Below are 15,652 nucleotides of genomic sequence, written 5' to 3'. Positions count from 1 at the left end.
TCACTAAAGTACCTATTGGATCTTTTGCCACTACTGGTCTTGATGGCAAACTTGGTTCTCCAAGACCAATTTCATTTTCAGCCTTGACACGGAATTGGTATTCATATGTTGGAATGAGATCTGTAACCTTCTTGCGTCTCTCTGGGATTGCACTCTTAGTAACAGGAACCCATCTTAGTGATCGTTTCTCTTTCTTCTCTAATATATATCCTGTAATTGATTTGCCACCATCATATTCTGGTGGGTTCCAAACTACAGTCATCTCATCTTTGCTGACTTTAGTGACTTCTGGGGGATCAGGACGACCAGGTCTGTCATACTTTGTTTTTGCAATAATTGGTTTTGTTTCTGTTGGTGGGCCAGTGCCCATCTTATTCTCTGCACGAACCCTGAAGATATACTCATTACCTTCTATGAGGCGTGTCACTTGTGCATAGTTTGTTAGAACAGCAGTGGAGTACGCAGACCAAACCATACGCTTGCTCTCACATTTTTCTAAGATGTAGTTTTGTATTTCACAACCACCATCATCTTCAGGTGGGTCCCAGTTGATAGTACACCTATCACTTGAAATATCAGAGACCTTCAGATTTCTTACAGGACCAGGTTTATCCAAAACATTAACAGTAGCATAAGCTACAAAACTACCAGCTGCATTAGTAGCAGTAATCACATATTTACCACCATCACTACGCTTTGATTTTGTGAGAACAAATTTAGATGAATTAGAAGTAGTTTCAATTGTGACTCTTGGAGATTTGGTTAGATCTGTGGCGTCTTTGTCCTTTGTCCATATTACTTCTGGTTGAGGCTTGCCTCTAAGTCCTGCCTCAAGTCTAATTGAGTCACCTGCTTTTACAGTTAGCACACCACTTAACTTCAGATCAAGGACTGGTTTTTGCAGTTCTTCCTTCACAACAACTTCACTTGTCTTCACCCAGTCACTTTCACCTCCCTCATTCTTGGTCTGAACTCTGAACTGATATATTTTATTTTCAGTGCATTTATCAACCATGTAGTGGGTTTCCTTAATGCTGCCCTTGTGTACCCTTTCCCATTCATCTGAATCCTTCAGTTTTCTTTCAACGTGGTAAGATAAATTGGGGCTTCCACCATCATAATCTGGTCTTCTCCATTTCAGATACACAAATGTCTTTCCTGTTTCTGCAATGTGAAGATTTTCTGGTGGACCAGGCCTGTCAACAGGATTAATGGCAAGGATAGGAGTCTTGGTCTCAACGACAGGGCCTGGACCCACTTTGTTCTCTGCACAAACCCTGAAGAAATATTCATGGTTTTCTATAAGATTTGCCTTTACTAATCGTTTGGTAACATCAGAAGAGACAATTGACCATCCTCTCTGGTTTGGCTGACGATACTCTACAATGTAATTTGTAATTTCTGAGCCACCGTTATCTACTGGGTTTTCCCAAGTGACCATACAAGAATCTTTTGTGACATAGCTTATCTTCAGGTTCTGGCATGGTCCAGGTCTGTCAAGTACATTAACAAGAGCAAATGCTTGAGCATGTCCACTGCTGTTCTTTGCTGCAATTATGTATTTGCCATGATCTTCTCTTGTGGCTTCTTTCACTTGCAGCTCAATACGAGGGAATTCATGAACCATCTCAACGCGCTTGTCTCGGACTAATACTTTGCCATCCTTAGACCATGTTATGTCAGGGTCTGGTCTGCCTTTTACTTTACCAGTAATATGGATCATTTGGCCTACTCTGACAGTGATTAAGTCGCGACAGGTCACATCTAGCTCTATTTCTGGAGGAGAAAGAATATCTTTTATGAGAACAGTTTCTGGCAATTCTCTGGGCTCTCCTTCTCCAACAATGTTAGCAGCTTTTATACGGAACCTATATTCATTTCCTTCAATTAGCCCAGGTACCCTAAAGGCACACTGTCTAATGAGTTCATCTTTATTAATTCTATTCCACTGTGTAGTTCCAGCTTTCTGACATTCCACAACATACCCCAGTATAGGGCTGCCACCATCTTTGAGAGGCTTTGTCCACACCAGGTCAGCAGTTTCTCTGGTCTTGTCTTTTAGTTTTGGATTAATGGGAGGTCCAGGTGGTGTGATAGGGCGTGAAATTTTTACTGGGTCAGAAACTGGGGATGGTTTGCTTATGCCAACCATGTTTTCTGCAAAAACTCGGAATTCATATGTGTTGCCCTCAAAGAGACCGGTGGCTCTGAACTTCAGTTCAAGCACTGGTGTCTTGTTGACACGTACCCATTTGCCAGATATTTCCCGACGTTCAAGAATGTATCCAGTTATTGGACTTCCACCATCAGATTTTGGTAGGGTCCAAGACACTGTTGCAGCATTTTCTGTAATATCTGAAACCACTGGTTTACCAGGTGGGGATGGTGGATCAAACATATGTTTAGCAACTGTTGGTGTCGAATCGAGGGGTGCACCAATGCCTATCTTATTCTCTGCACGAACACGAAAAATATATTCACAACCTTTCTGTAGGCGTGGAACCTTAAGTTTTGTTTGATTGATTCCTGAACAGACCACTCCCCAACTTTCTTTCTTTGATTCTCGCTTCTCAACAATGTAGTTCAGCACAGGGCTTCCACCATCATCTTTAGGAGGACGCCAGGAAATAACCATGTGTTCTGGTGTTACTTCAAGAATATTGATAGGGCCAGTTGGTGGGCCAGGAACATCCAAAACTGTAAGATGAAGACCAACTGTTTTGCTGCCAGCTGCATTAGACACTGTGAGAAGATATTCTCCAGTATCTTTTCTTACACAGTCTTTAATGGTAAGTACTGTTGAGTAATTGTCAGTATCAATTTTGTAGTTGCCTTCCGTTGTGATTTCATTGCCATCAGTTACCCATTTTGCAGTGGGCACGGGTACACCTCTCATGATTGCAGGAAGTCTTACTGTGCTACCAGCTTTAACAACAAGGCCTTCAATTAGCTTCACATCTAGTTCCACATATGGAGGTACTGGAATTAGAAAAAAATACAGAAATTACCATATGTTTTTTCTTGGGGAATACTAGAAGTAAGAAATGAAAAAAACCATACAAATGAAAAAGGTACCTAGTTTTTCTTGACACTCTATTGGTATAGTTGTATCTGGAAGACTCAGACCCACGATATTCTGGGCTTTCACACGGAATTTGTAAGTCTTTCCTTTCTGTAGACCGGTAACAACACACTCTAGCATGGGTACAGTCTTGAATTTAATCCATTCCTCTGCACCTTCTTCTTGATACTCCACTAAATATCCAGTGATTTCAGCACCACCATCACGATCTGGCTTATTCCAAACAAGTGAAACTTCTGTTTTGTCAATATCTACGTGGTGCAGATTCTTTGGTGGCCCTGGAGGATCTTTTAAAAGCAAAACAAAAGATGATTAATAGGGTGACAAACGCCACCACCAAAACACACACACACAGACACACACACACTATATTGTCTTTGTATTAACAAGATCAGTTCATCAAAGTTCAAAAAGTTTTGAAACAAGAAAAAACTCATCAATGGAAAACACTTACGTAATGGGTCCATAGCCTTGATTGGCTTGAGACAGTCAACATATGGACCTCGCCCATACTGGTTCTCAGCAGCAACACGGAAGAGATATTGAGTGCCTTCCATAAGATGTTTAGCCAGATGACTATGCTTCTTGGAGGATGATGAGATGGGTACCCACTGGGCAGCAGCTACATCTTTCTTTTCAACCACATAATTGGTAATGACAGAACCACCATTATCCTCTGGTTCCTTCCATGTGAGATAGCAAGAATCTTTTCTAACTTCACTGACTTGCAGATTTCTAGGTGGGCCAGGTTTATCTAGTATTTTTTTAAAAAAATACAGAATATTTATTTAATAAGCAAAACAAATATTACAAAATTTAGCACATTTCAGTGGAAAGAAGTTATTACTAAAAGTACTGCTTGTCATTTTTACAGTCCTTTTCTCATACAGCTCTTATATTATATTGCTTTATTATTGGTGATTTCTGCATTTGAAATTATTCATGTTCCCCACATATCCCATTTCTTTGGTCTACAATAAAATATTAAAATGCATACAGCATAAACAAAAACCAAAAATGATTACCTAGTACAATGACTTTTACTGAAACAGTCTTTGAACCAACTGGATTCTCAACAGTTAAAGAGTAAATTCCACCATCTTCATGGACAGTGTTACGAATTTCCAGCTTACTGCCAACTCCTGTAACCTCAATATCTGCTTTGGGTGAAACCTCTTGTCCTTCTTTTTTCCATGACACTTTTGGGAATGGAACTCCTTTAATTACAGCACTAAGTCTTAATGTATTTCCAGCTTTTATGTGTTGCTCCCGTGCCATATTAGCATCAAGTATCAGCTCTGGAGGTTCTGGGAGAAAAATTCCAGTTTTAGGAAATAAGCACATTTTGACAATATCTTTTATTCATAAACTTATATGAGTTTATTTTACTTACCAAGCCTGTCCTTTACTTCTACTGGATCAGGAACATAAGCTGGTTCTGATTCACCTGCTGCATTGACTGCCATGACTCTGAACTTATAGGTCAAACCCTCAGTAAGGCCAGTGACCTTGTATTTTGTTTCAGGGCAGGAGTCTGCTGTAAGATTGGACTTCTTCCAATCTTCATCTCCAACTTTCTGGTACTCAACGAGATAGCCAATGATCTTGCCTTTGCCATCATGACGTGGTGGTTGCCAAGACAAATCAACCGAGCTTTTAGTTTTATCCACTGCTTCAGGGTTAATAGGTGGACTTGGTTTGACTATTAAAAAATGAGAAACCATTAAAACCTATCTTTAAAAGATTTTCAGGAATAGACAGAATATGAATAGATTTTATTATACTTTACCAATTGGATCTTTAGCAAAGACTGGTTTTGATGGAGGGCTAGGATCACCAACACCAATTTCATTTGCTGCTGCCACACGGAATTCATATTCACAGCCTTCAAGAAGATCAGGTACCCTGAACTGAGTTTCTGGGAAAATCGGATCTTTAGTGACTCTGGCCCATCGATTAGACATTGTTTCCTTCTTTTCCAAAATATAGGTAGTTATTGGCTTGCCTCCATCATATGGTCTGTTCCAAATTACTAAGGCAGAATCTTTGGTAACATCCTTAATGATTGGTTGCTCCGGTGCATCAGGAACACCTGATGAAATAATATTTTAAAAATGAATTTATACTATAACAAGCATTGTGACAGTTAAATTATTAAAGTAAAGTAGCAAATAAATAACATACTGAAACGATCCTTGGCCTTCATTTCATCAGATACTAGAGGATCACTTATGCCATAAAGATTTTCAGCATAAATTCGTATGACATACTCTTTCCCTTCAAGCAGTTTAGGAATTTTGCATGTTGTCTTGATGTTGGCAGATGTTACTGGCATCCAAAGATCTCTGTGTGCATCTTTCTTCTCAATAATATAATTTGTAATTTCACTGCCACCATCATCTAATGGAGGTTTCCAGGAGACAATCATATGATCTTTATGAACTTCATCAAAAATAACTGGACCTACTGGAGGCTGAGGACGGTCTGTTAAAAGAAACAACAAACAGTAAAACCCAACAATACACAGATTAAACAGTGTCACTACTCTACTGTAAATATAACTTGGAATGACGTGTGTGGCCAAATGGTTATAACACAGAACTGGAAATCTGGACACCAAGGTTCTATTCTTGGCTCTGCTGTTCTCTTATTATATGATCTTGAGCAAGTCACATTCCTTTAGTTACCCATCTGTAAAAGAAGAAGACTAATACCTATCTTATTGGGCTTAATTAATTAATGCTTTCAAAGTGCTTTATTATCCTGCATTGGAATTTGCTAAAATAGTGCAAAATATTATTATTAGAACATGTGAAATTACTCATTATAAATAAACTCAGTTAACTGAGTACTCAAAATCAATGAATAACGTGACAACACAAATAATAAGGCAGTGAATTCTCATTCATTTTAATATTCAATCTTTCTTCTGTTTGATCAGTTCTAATTATTATGAAAAGCAAAGACATTATTGTGGCTCAGTAACACTTACCAACAACAGTAACTTGACAAAGGCCTTTTCTTGATCCGGTGCTGTTCTCTACAATCACGCAATATTTGCCTGAATCTTCTCGGATAGATTTTAATATCCCTAAGCAAAGGGTTGTTGGAGTGGTCTGAATCTTTGTGCGCTTATCTTCTTTAACTGTAATTTCATCCTTTAGCCAAGTCACCTTTGGTGCAGGCTTCCCTGAGTAATGTCCAGTCAGGCTGAAAGCTTCACCAACCCGTACGATAAGCTTGTCTCTACAGTCAAGTTCAAGTGTCGGAGGAGCTAAAAGATATCATTGAAAAAATAGTCAGTAGCAATATTAATACAAAATTATAAATCCATATACTTATTTGTTTTCAAACTGAATTATGGAAAATAGACCCGTACCAATTTCATCCCTGCATGTGATTGGTTTTGTGCAGAAAGATGGTTTTCCTTGTCCCACAATATTGCAAGCACTCACACGATACTCATAAGTGTCACCTTCTTTCAGTCCTTCAATAGTGTATTTCCTATCAAGCATTTTCTCCTTTGTAACTCTATGGAATTTCTCTTTTCCAATGAGACGGCTTTCTAGGACATACATGGTTATGTCTGAACCTCCATTATATTTAGGTGGGTTCCAAGTCAATGTAACAGAATCCTTGGTAACTGCTTTTACTTCCAGATCTTCTGGACGCTCAGGTACAGCTGAAAATAAACATAAACAACGAGGTGAATACATTTTTCTTCGATTTCTTTTCTATGACAATCATCCATAAAACGAAAATGTACTTACATATTGGTTCTCTGATGACAAGCTCTTTTGTTGTCTCAACGAATGGGCCCATGCCAATAATGTTCTCAGGTGCTATTCGGAAAAAGTATGCCTTGCCTTCAATCAGTCCTTGAACAGTAGCATTCTGTCTGGTGACTGTATAGGTTACTGGAGTCCAAGCTCTATGGTCAGCTTCACGCTTTTCAATAATATAATTGGTGATAGGAGAACCACCATCATCCTCTGGAGAAAACCATGTCAGTTTGCAAGAGTCATTGGTTAGGTTCTCAGTTAAGAATGGAACGCCAACCGGCCCTGGTACATCTAAGATGGAAAGGAAAAGTATATATTTAATTTTATGTACTGGGTTTTGTGAAACCATATTTTTAGAACAAAACTGTATGCAAATTCTGAACTTCCTATTTACCTAACACATCAACAATAATAGTCTTCTTCCGTTCTCCACCTGCATTTTTGGCAAAAAGAGTGTAAAGGCCTTGGTGACTTCTTTTGCAGTTCTTAATAACCATAGAAGAGCTGATAGCTGTTTCTTCAATTTTAGCTTCTTCTGGTAAAGCTCTTTCATCCCTGCTCCAGGTGACTGTTGGAGGTGGCTTTCCTGAGACATAAGCTATGATCCGGATCACTCCGCCAGCATGAACAACAATTCTGTCCCGGACACTAGCATCCAAGTGAAGATCAGGAGGGACTGTAAGAAATAAACAAAAGAATGAAGTATATTTTAAATTCTTTCACTTCAATTGGTAAAAAAGTTAAAAATAAAAATGTTAAATACCAATTCTATCTTTCATTTCAATAACTTCTGTGACTTCTCCGGGCTCTCCGATACCAGCAGCATTTACTGCTCTAACTCTAAATCTGTAGAAACTTCCTTCTTTTAATCCTGCCAGAACAAACTTGGTTCCTCTTATTTCTCTATCTTTTACCTGGAAAAATAATACATCAGTCAAATACCCAAAGAAATTGGCTATTGGTGGCACTCATGCATATGGAACAACTGTTATGGTATAGCTGTCCCACATCCATAAGCAAAGAAGGCCCTAAACACAGCAGCACCAGCACTATTCAAATACAGGGAGTGGGCACTCCACAGAAACATCATTCAGGAAGATTCTACCTCCCTGGTGCATATGAGTGATATGTGGCTTGAAGGGAACATTGTGAGGGGGATATAGAGAAATGAAAATACAGGAGAGTGACTTGCAGATCTACCATTATGCAGATTCATCAGCTTGAACAATTCCCCCAAATATTGAGTCATATAGGAGCCATAGAAGTTACAGCAGAGTCCATGATCTGAGGTAGATGAGGGGCTGCACCAAAATGCCAGTTTGAAGGTAGAAGGGGGAAAAGTGGGGAAAGATCCTTTCTGATATCCTTTCTGGATCTCTTTTGCATAACCTGTTTACATGGATTTTATGCATAGGTTGAGGCAGCATTTGGTCTATATCAAATATGTGGAGAGGTGAAAAAATGGCCAAACTGAAAAACTAGCATGTATTTATGGCCAGACAACTGGTTTCGAAACATCTGTTCTGCATGCACCACTGAGATTTTTAGTAATGTATTATTGAAAAGCAATAGGAAAATGTAGAGAAATTGGTTGCAAAATAACTAGGAGTAATTTGACATTCTATCTATGGGCTTCTTTACTTTTGTACCTAATACCCACTTTCACATGAGCCCTTCTGCTCCTTTATTGATAATTATATGCATACTTTGTTGCACAGAACTTAGAAGTTTAGAGAACCTAAGTTTGGGAAAATGCTGTGGTAACTTAGACACCAAAGTGTGGCTTACATTAGCTTTTAAATTTGGCCATATATTTTAAAACTATGAAGATAATTATTGTACAAAGAAGACCTGAGAATTTATACCAAATAGTTGGCGTAATGAAAATTTGTACAAATATACAATAGCTACAAAAAATTTTTTTTTAAAGATTGATAGAGGAAACTGAGATTTTATAATAGTGTTTCACCTACCTTTTCCCATTCTTCCTTTCCTTCCTCTTTATATTCAACTATATAACCAGTGATCTTAGAACCACCATCCTTTAATGGTGGAGCCCATTCCAGATCAACAGATGACTTTGTCCAGTCAGTAACTTTTGGAATAGGAGGACCAGGGGGGGCTGGAAAATAATACCATACCATTATAGTATAACAATACATTTTTTCTTCTCAGTGGAAGATTTTCAATTTGAAAAACATAAATTTAACATGTTTACCAATAGGGTCTCTAGCAATCGCTGGGTCAGATGGCATGCTTGGTGGACCAACACCAGCTGCGTTAATAGCCGATACACGGAACTGATATTCTGAACCTTCAATAAGACCAGTTACTTTATAAGAAACGCCTAGTGTCATAGGTTTGACAGGATCACGGTTAACTCTTGTCCATCTCTTTCCAGTGGTCTCTTTGCGCTCCAGCCAGTAACCTGTTACAGGAGAGCCTCCGTCATATTCTGGTTCCTCCCAGTTGACAGTCATGGAGTCACGTGTTATGCTGCTAACTGTTGGCTTGTCGCATTGTCCTGGAACAGCTGGGGAAAGAGTTACACAAATTTTGTAACAAGAAGTTAAAATGTCAAATGTCTGTGCTTCATTTAACTGTCAAAGTTAACATTTGCTTGCTCTCTCTGTACCTTTCTATGTCCAGTGCATCTAGGTAAATTTCTGCAACACAGTCTTCTCTTCTCAGACCTAGCATTCCCTCTATGTCAGATCAGCAACTCAGGCCTGGCCTACACTGCACAGTTAGGTCAACATAAGGCAGCTTTTGTTGACCTAATCATATCAGTATCTACACTACAGCCTTGCTCCTGCCGATGTATGTGTCCTACTACACTGATGTAATAACGCCACCTCCACAAGAGGTGTAGATCTTATGTCGGTGCAGTGAGGGTGATGCAGTATCTGGGTAGACACTGCGTTACTTACATGGCTGTTGGCTGTCTTGTCACTGGAGATCTGGGTGGCGGGACTTGCTACCGGCTGGGGGCTGGTCTGAGAAGCCCAAGTGCTCCCCCATCTATTCACCCATGGGAGCCAGGCAGGTGAGACGAGACAATTGACAGGGCTGCCCAGCTCCTCATGGGGAGTGAGGGGGGGATCACACTTCCTGGGGACAAGAAGCACCAGATGGGTTCCCCCAACAGCTTGTGGGGCAGCTGGGCTCTCAGCTCCCCCAATCCCCCTTTTAGGTTGGTGGAAGCACTCCTGGTGAGGATGCGCACCACTGACCCAAGGAGCACAGTGTGGACATGCACCACCACAGTAATTACAGCCATCTAATATAGGTCGACTTATGTTTCTAGTGTAGACATACCCTCAGAAGCTAATTCCCTTGTTCTTTATTGTATTTTTTCCATAACTAAAGGTGGGAAAATAACTCTTTCAGAATGGTAAGGTCAATATTATCCCAAATATAACTCTATGATCCTGTTCAGTTTCAGTAAAACCAAAGACATTTGTATTTTAAGATACATAAAGATTTAAGATACTTTCATAACAAAGAAAAGCAACAAAACATTAACATTTTAAATATTAATTACCTAACAGAATATCTATTGTAAAAGTCTTTAAAACTATTCTAGAAATTTCAGACATGTGGGAGATATAAAAGCCATTGGTAATTTACAGCTTTGCCATAATAGATAAGTGGATTAATTTGACTCTGCTTTGTCAAAGTCACTACAAGGCATGAGAGAAATTAATATTTGAACACAATATCATACTTACTGAATAGGTTTCTTGCTGTTTGTGGTTCACTATCAAGAGGTTCCCCAATGCCAAATTTATTTTGAGCCATGATGCGGAACACATATTCATGGCCTTCCAGCAATTTGGGCACAGTAAAGATGCATTCCTTAGGTTCATTGGTAACAGGTACCCATGTCCTTCTATTAGCTTCCCTTTTTTCAATAACATAATTTGTAATCTTAGAACCACCATCATCTTTAGGAGGAAGCCAAGACAAGGTCATCTGATCAGCTGAAATTGATTCAAATTTAATGGGTCCCTCTGGTGGTCCAGGACGTCCTGAAAGTTAAATATTAAGAATTATGATTGCATTATTAAAATACATTTAAAATAAAATATCACATTCACAGAATCAACTCATGCAATTGTACAAAAGCCCTTGATATTTACCAAGAACATTCAGCCTCATCTCCTTTGAAGCAGTGCCCAGATTATTTACAGCTGTTAAAGTGTACAAGCCTGTATCTCTTCTTCGAGACTGTTGGATCAATAAGGTGCATGTATCTTCACTCACAACCTTATTGACATGTTGATCATACAGAACTGGTGTTTTGTCATCAGGTTTCTTTGGAGCAGCTTTAAACCATGTCAATGTGGGGAATGGTACACCCTTTATCTTGGCTACAATGTTAATATCTGTTCCCTCCTCCGCCTCAATAAATTCTTTGAGTTCAATTGATGGTGGACCTAGAATGAAACATGAATAAAAATAAATTGCCATTTTTAAAAGGGATACAAAAGCAAATACTTTTACAATTGTATAATGAAATGTTCTATTTGCCAGCACTTACATGTTTGGTCTTTGACAACAATTGGGCCAACTGTAGCTGATGGTCTGCTGGGACCTGCTTCATTTACAGCTTTGACCCTGAATTCATATTCTCCACCTTCTTTCAAGTCCTCAACAGTAAACTTTGTTTCCTCTACATCACGTCTATTGCACTGTTTCCAAGATTCTTTTCCTTCCCCAGTACGATCCCAGCTAAGACACTCAATATTATAATGTGTAACAGGGGCACCACCATCGTTCTTTGGAGGTTTCCATGTCAAGCTAACAGTGTTCTTAGTTACAAGACCAATCTTGAGTTTGATAGGTGGATCAGGAGGATCTTTAAAAATGAAACAAAAATTGGAATCAACTTACATTATAGTAGCATTTGGTTATCAAAGGAAATGTTCCACTTTGATTTAACTTACGGATTGGATCCCTGGCTGTGGTCCGTTGGATTGTGTCTGCAGGCGGCCCAATACCAAAACGGTTTTCTGCACGTACACGGAAGAAATATTGTTGCCCGGCTATGAGATCAGGTACAACAAAGGAAGTGCTTCCACAATCTGGATTAACTTTTGTCCAGGCCTTCCCTTCAACAGTCCTCTTCTCTATAACATAGCCTTTGATTCTGTCTCCACCATCATTGTCTGGCATCTTCCATGAAAGTTTGCAACTACATCTTGTTATATCACTCACTTTCAGGTCTTTAGGTGGCCCTGGCACATCTGTTAGTATAAAAACACAATGGAAGCAGTTTTAGATAAATATCTAGAAAACATGAAAAATGCTATATGAATATTCCAACAGGTATATGTCTCACCAAGGACGTTAACTCTAACATTTACAGTTTTCTGTCCTGCTTTGTTCTTTGCTGTAATACTGTATCTTCCAGAATGGCCTCTGTTACATTCTGGGATAGTAATTACTGAAGTAGTATCGGTTACTTCCAGCTGCACATTAAAAAAAGATATATATTATATATAAAGATATATATATATATATATATATATATATATATAAATAAGTACAACATGAAGAATTTAGCAATATAGAAAAAAATTATTTTTTTTACATTACCTGAGCATCTTCAGGTATATTATTGATTCCATCCTATAAATAAAGAAGAAAATTAAACATAACAGAAATTTCTTTAAATAGTTACCAACAGATTTAGAAAGTAGTCTGTTCTTTTAATAACCTTTATTGCCTTCCTGGCTTCTCCTTCAAATTCCCAAGATGTTTTTGGAACTGGACGCCCCTTTATAATGGCTGGAATTCTAATTGTTGTACCAGAACGAACAGAGAGAAAATCTTGTGCTCCAATATCAATAAAAACTTCTGGCTCCTCTGCAAAAAGATTTACAAATATAATCATTAGATGAGTTATTGAAATTAAAATTCATACACCTATGGTACACTGTATGCCATGCACAGTATGCATCAAGGGGATCCTAATACTCTATTGGACATTTGTTGCTGTTGCTTTTTCATTAGGGACATTGTGCCCTCCATGTCTGGTTGTATACAATTTTTGTCAAATTTCTGGTTGGTCATATCCTATTGATGGTTACCATGTCACATCTTCTTTGCTGATGATCTTGCACAATTCTTTGTTTGCTTAATTCTGTGCTTTGGGTTAGATCTAACATGGTGGGCACCGTTGCTTGAACTCAGTTTTTACATCTCTTTGTCTCCTAATGCATATGGACAGCAAAGGTAGAATTTATCTCTAAATATCTAAATTAATTCAAAAAGACTCTTACCTAGAATTTCCTTGATGGGTATTTCTGATGTTGGAAGACTTGGTTCAGATTCCCCAGCAGCATTTACAGCTTTCACTCTAAATCTGTACTTTCTAAGTTCTTTCAAGCTGGGAACAACGCATTCGCAAGTAGGGAACAATTTCTCTTGTTCATTCACCTTCTTCCAGTCAGGACTACCTTCTTCTTGCATTTCAACAATGTATCCTTTTATAGGACTGCCACCATCTTTTTGTGGAGGTTTCCATTTAAGAGCTATAGTTGATTTGGTTTTATCTGTGACCTCTGGGCATGATGGTGCACCAGGTACAACTTGTAAGAAAATGTAAAACGTTTTGGCTGGGAGTTAGTGTTTATGTATTTTCAAATTTACATTTTAAAATGCCATAATGTCAGCAAAAGTAGTATTTTTCTATACTTTTGTCAAAAAGAATGGTAGTAAAAATTAAAAATACTGCAAATATGTATATTTACAAACATACTCTACATGTTATGTATATGACACACACCATTTTGTGTAATTATTATGCATGTTTTGTATATTTACAACACATAACAATTATACATACACAAAGGAAAACTGAAACATAATATAAAAATTATTCTACTTTAATAATATTTAACAACAAAGAAAAATAAATAACTGACTCTGAACTCACTTACGCCAGCTTAAATAAAGAATGTTCCATTGACGTCATCAGAGTTAAACTGATATAAAAGTAGGGCAAGTAAAATCAAAATTAAGACAATTTTTATTTATTATAACTTTTAAAGCAACTCATAAAAAACTGTATACTTACATATAGGATCTGCTGCTAACGCAGGATCTGATGGTTCACTGGGAGGACCAATTCCAGCCATATTTACAGCCATAGCTCTGAACTGGTATTCAACACCTTCAATCAACCGCAAGACATTAAATTCCAGCCCTTTCATTACTGGTTTGGTTACCGGAGCTCTGTTAACACGTGACCAATAGACACCTCCAACTTCTCTCTTCTCCAACCAATAGCCAGTGATTGGGGTGCCACCATTGTCCAAAGGAGGCTCCCAAGTCACCAGCATTGATGACCTAGTGCGATCTAAAACTTTTGGTTTTCCAGGAGGTCCAGGAAGGCCATACGGATCCTTAATGACCACTTTCTCTGAGAGGCACTCATCACTTGTTCCATATTTGTTTACTGCCCTAACTCTAAACTGGTATTCGCCATTTGTTGCAAGTTTCCACACCTGAAAAACAAGGTTTAAATTAATAAATGCTTTTTTTCAAAATAAGCATATATTTAATTTTACCTCTTTTGATACTGTTTAATTAAAATCACTTATTTAGCTATCCCAATGACATGGCTACATGTACTTTTATGTGCTTCACAGTAGAGATTCATATATCATGCACACAGAGCCAAGAGTGAATGAAAATGTCATAGTGCTCTTGGACTTTGGGGTAGATGTGGACATCAACACTCTTATTCACTCCTACTATTTGGGCTGTTTGCCCTTTTAGCAAGAGGGCAATATACTGCAGGGAAGCTAATGCTAATGCTATAAGAGGTACAGCAGCAGGTCAGAACAGGATAAGTGAAAAACCTAATACAATTAACCAAAATGCCAAGTGGTCACATACTGTTGTCCGTATCTTAAATTAGTGAGAATTACTCTGACATATACCAGTATGATTAAGTTTTATGGAGGATGAGAATGAATATTGACTGAGATACTTATAACACTTCAAAAGCAAAATTGGAAAAACAATTAATAAAAAAATACTGGATTTAAAATGTCTTTATAGGGATTTTTCTGAATGACAATTTGTCAGCTGGTGTATCTTTACCATATTTTTTTCATATGAAACTGTAATCACCCTTACTCTCTAAATACAAAATTATATTTCTGATGTAAATTAACCTAGAAGACACAAAAGGGATGTGTCTCCTTAACTCAGATATTGACTTCTTTATAAAATAAATGATGTAACTGAACATATTATTTTCTTTTTGGGACTGGAAAAAATACAGATATACACAATGCCAGTAGTGATTATTGAGATATTCTGGGCATGACTAGTGTGCACCACCAGCTCAGATAACTCTGTGTTCTGTAATTTTTCATTGTATTGATAATTCATTTTATTTCAGTATTGTACACGTATTATTTTTATTATTTAAGCATGTTGAATTACATAATAAAGACACTTTGTAAAGTACAGAAAAGTTTTCAGATAATTTTACCCCAAATCGTCTGTCAACCACCGTGTTGGAGACCTCTTCCCATTCAGATTTCTTCCTACTGGCATCACGTTTTTCAATAATGTAATGGGTAATTTCACTGCCACCATTATCAAGGGGGACATCCCAGGTCAAATAGCATGATTCTGCTTTAATGTCAGACACTGCAAGGTTTCTTGGTGGAGAAGGACGATCTAAATAAAAGCAGTACAATATAGTATTATGTTAAGGAAAAGGCAAAAACATATTTGTTTTTGTCATTTCATTAAAAAAATCTGT

At 37.9% G+C, this 15,652-nt stretch overlaps 1 protein-coding gene across 50 annotated transcripts in view; it reads right to left on the bottom strand.

Annotated features, from left to right (window-relative positions):
• Positions 1-15,652, bottom strand: part of TTN (titin) — a 465,728-nt gene that overhangs the window by 57,671 nt on the left and 392,405 nt on the right. For all 50 annotated transcript variants that reach the window (XM_067549108.1, XM_067549128.1, XM_067549138.1 and 47 more), the window contains 24 exons: positions 15,377-15,567; positions 13,949-14,378; positions 13,152-13,460; positions 12,587-12,735; positions 12,466-12,498; positions 12,209-12,338; positions 11,814-12,113; positions 11,408-11,725; positions 11,007-11,303; positions 10,596-10,895; positions 9,083-9,397; positions 8,838-8,986; positions 7,628-7,778; positions 7,259-7,540; positions 6,853-7,155; positions 6,462-6,764; positions 6,075-6,356; positions 5,267-5,566; positions 4,872-5,174; positions 4,476-4,784; positions 4,108-4,389; positions 3,537-3,836; positions 3,076-3,369; positions 13-2,979 (listed from right to left, as the gene is read on the bottom strand). In XM_067549108.1, coding sequence (XP_067405209.1) covers positions 13-2,979; positions 3,076-3,369; positions 3,537-3,836; positions 4,108-4,389; positions 4,476-4,784; positions 4,872-5,174; positions 5,267-5,566; positions 6,075-6,356; positions 6,462-6,764; positions 6,853-7,155; positions 7,259-7,540; positions 7,628-7,778; positions 8,838-8,986; positions 9,083-9,397; positions 10,596-10,895; positions 11,007-11,303; positions 11,408-11,725; positions 11,814-12,113; positions 12,209-12,338; positions 12,466-12,498; positions 12,587-12,735; positions 13,152-13,460; positions 13,949-14,378; positions 15,377-15,567 — 8,997 coding nt within the window. The remainder of the gene's footprint in view (positions 1-12; positions 2,980-3,075; positions 3,370-3,536; positions 3,837-4,107; positions 4,390-4,475; positions 4,785-4,871; positions 5,175-5,266; positions 5,567-6,074; positions 6,357-6,461; positions 6,765-6,852; positions 7,156-7,258; positions 7,541-7,627; positions 7,779-8,837; positions 8,987-9,082; positions 9,398-10,595; positions 10,896-11,006; positions 11,304-11,407; positions 11,726-11,813; positions 12,114-12,208; positions 12,339-12,465; positions 12,499-12,586; positions 12,736-13,151; positions 13,461-13,948; positions 14,379-15,376; positions 15,568-15,652) is intronic.

Source organism: Emydura macquarii, unplaced genomic scaffold (assembly GCF_026122565.2).
Source record: "Emydura macquarii macquarii isolate MOO-44397 ecotype Brisbane River unplaced genomic scaffold, CSIRO-AGI_Emac_v2 contig_1253, whole genome shotgun sequence".
NCBI lineage: Eukaryota > Metazoa > Chordata > Testudines > Chelidae > Emydura > Emydura macquarii.
This window is presented reverse-complemented; position numbering and strand designations above follow the sequence as displayed.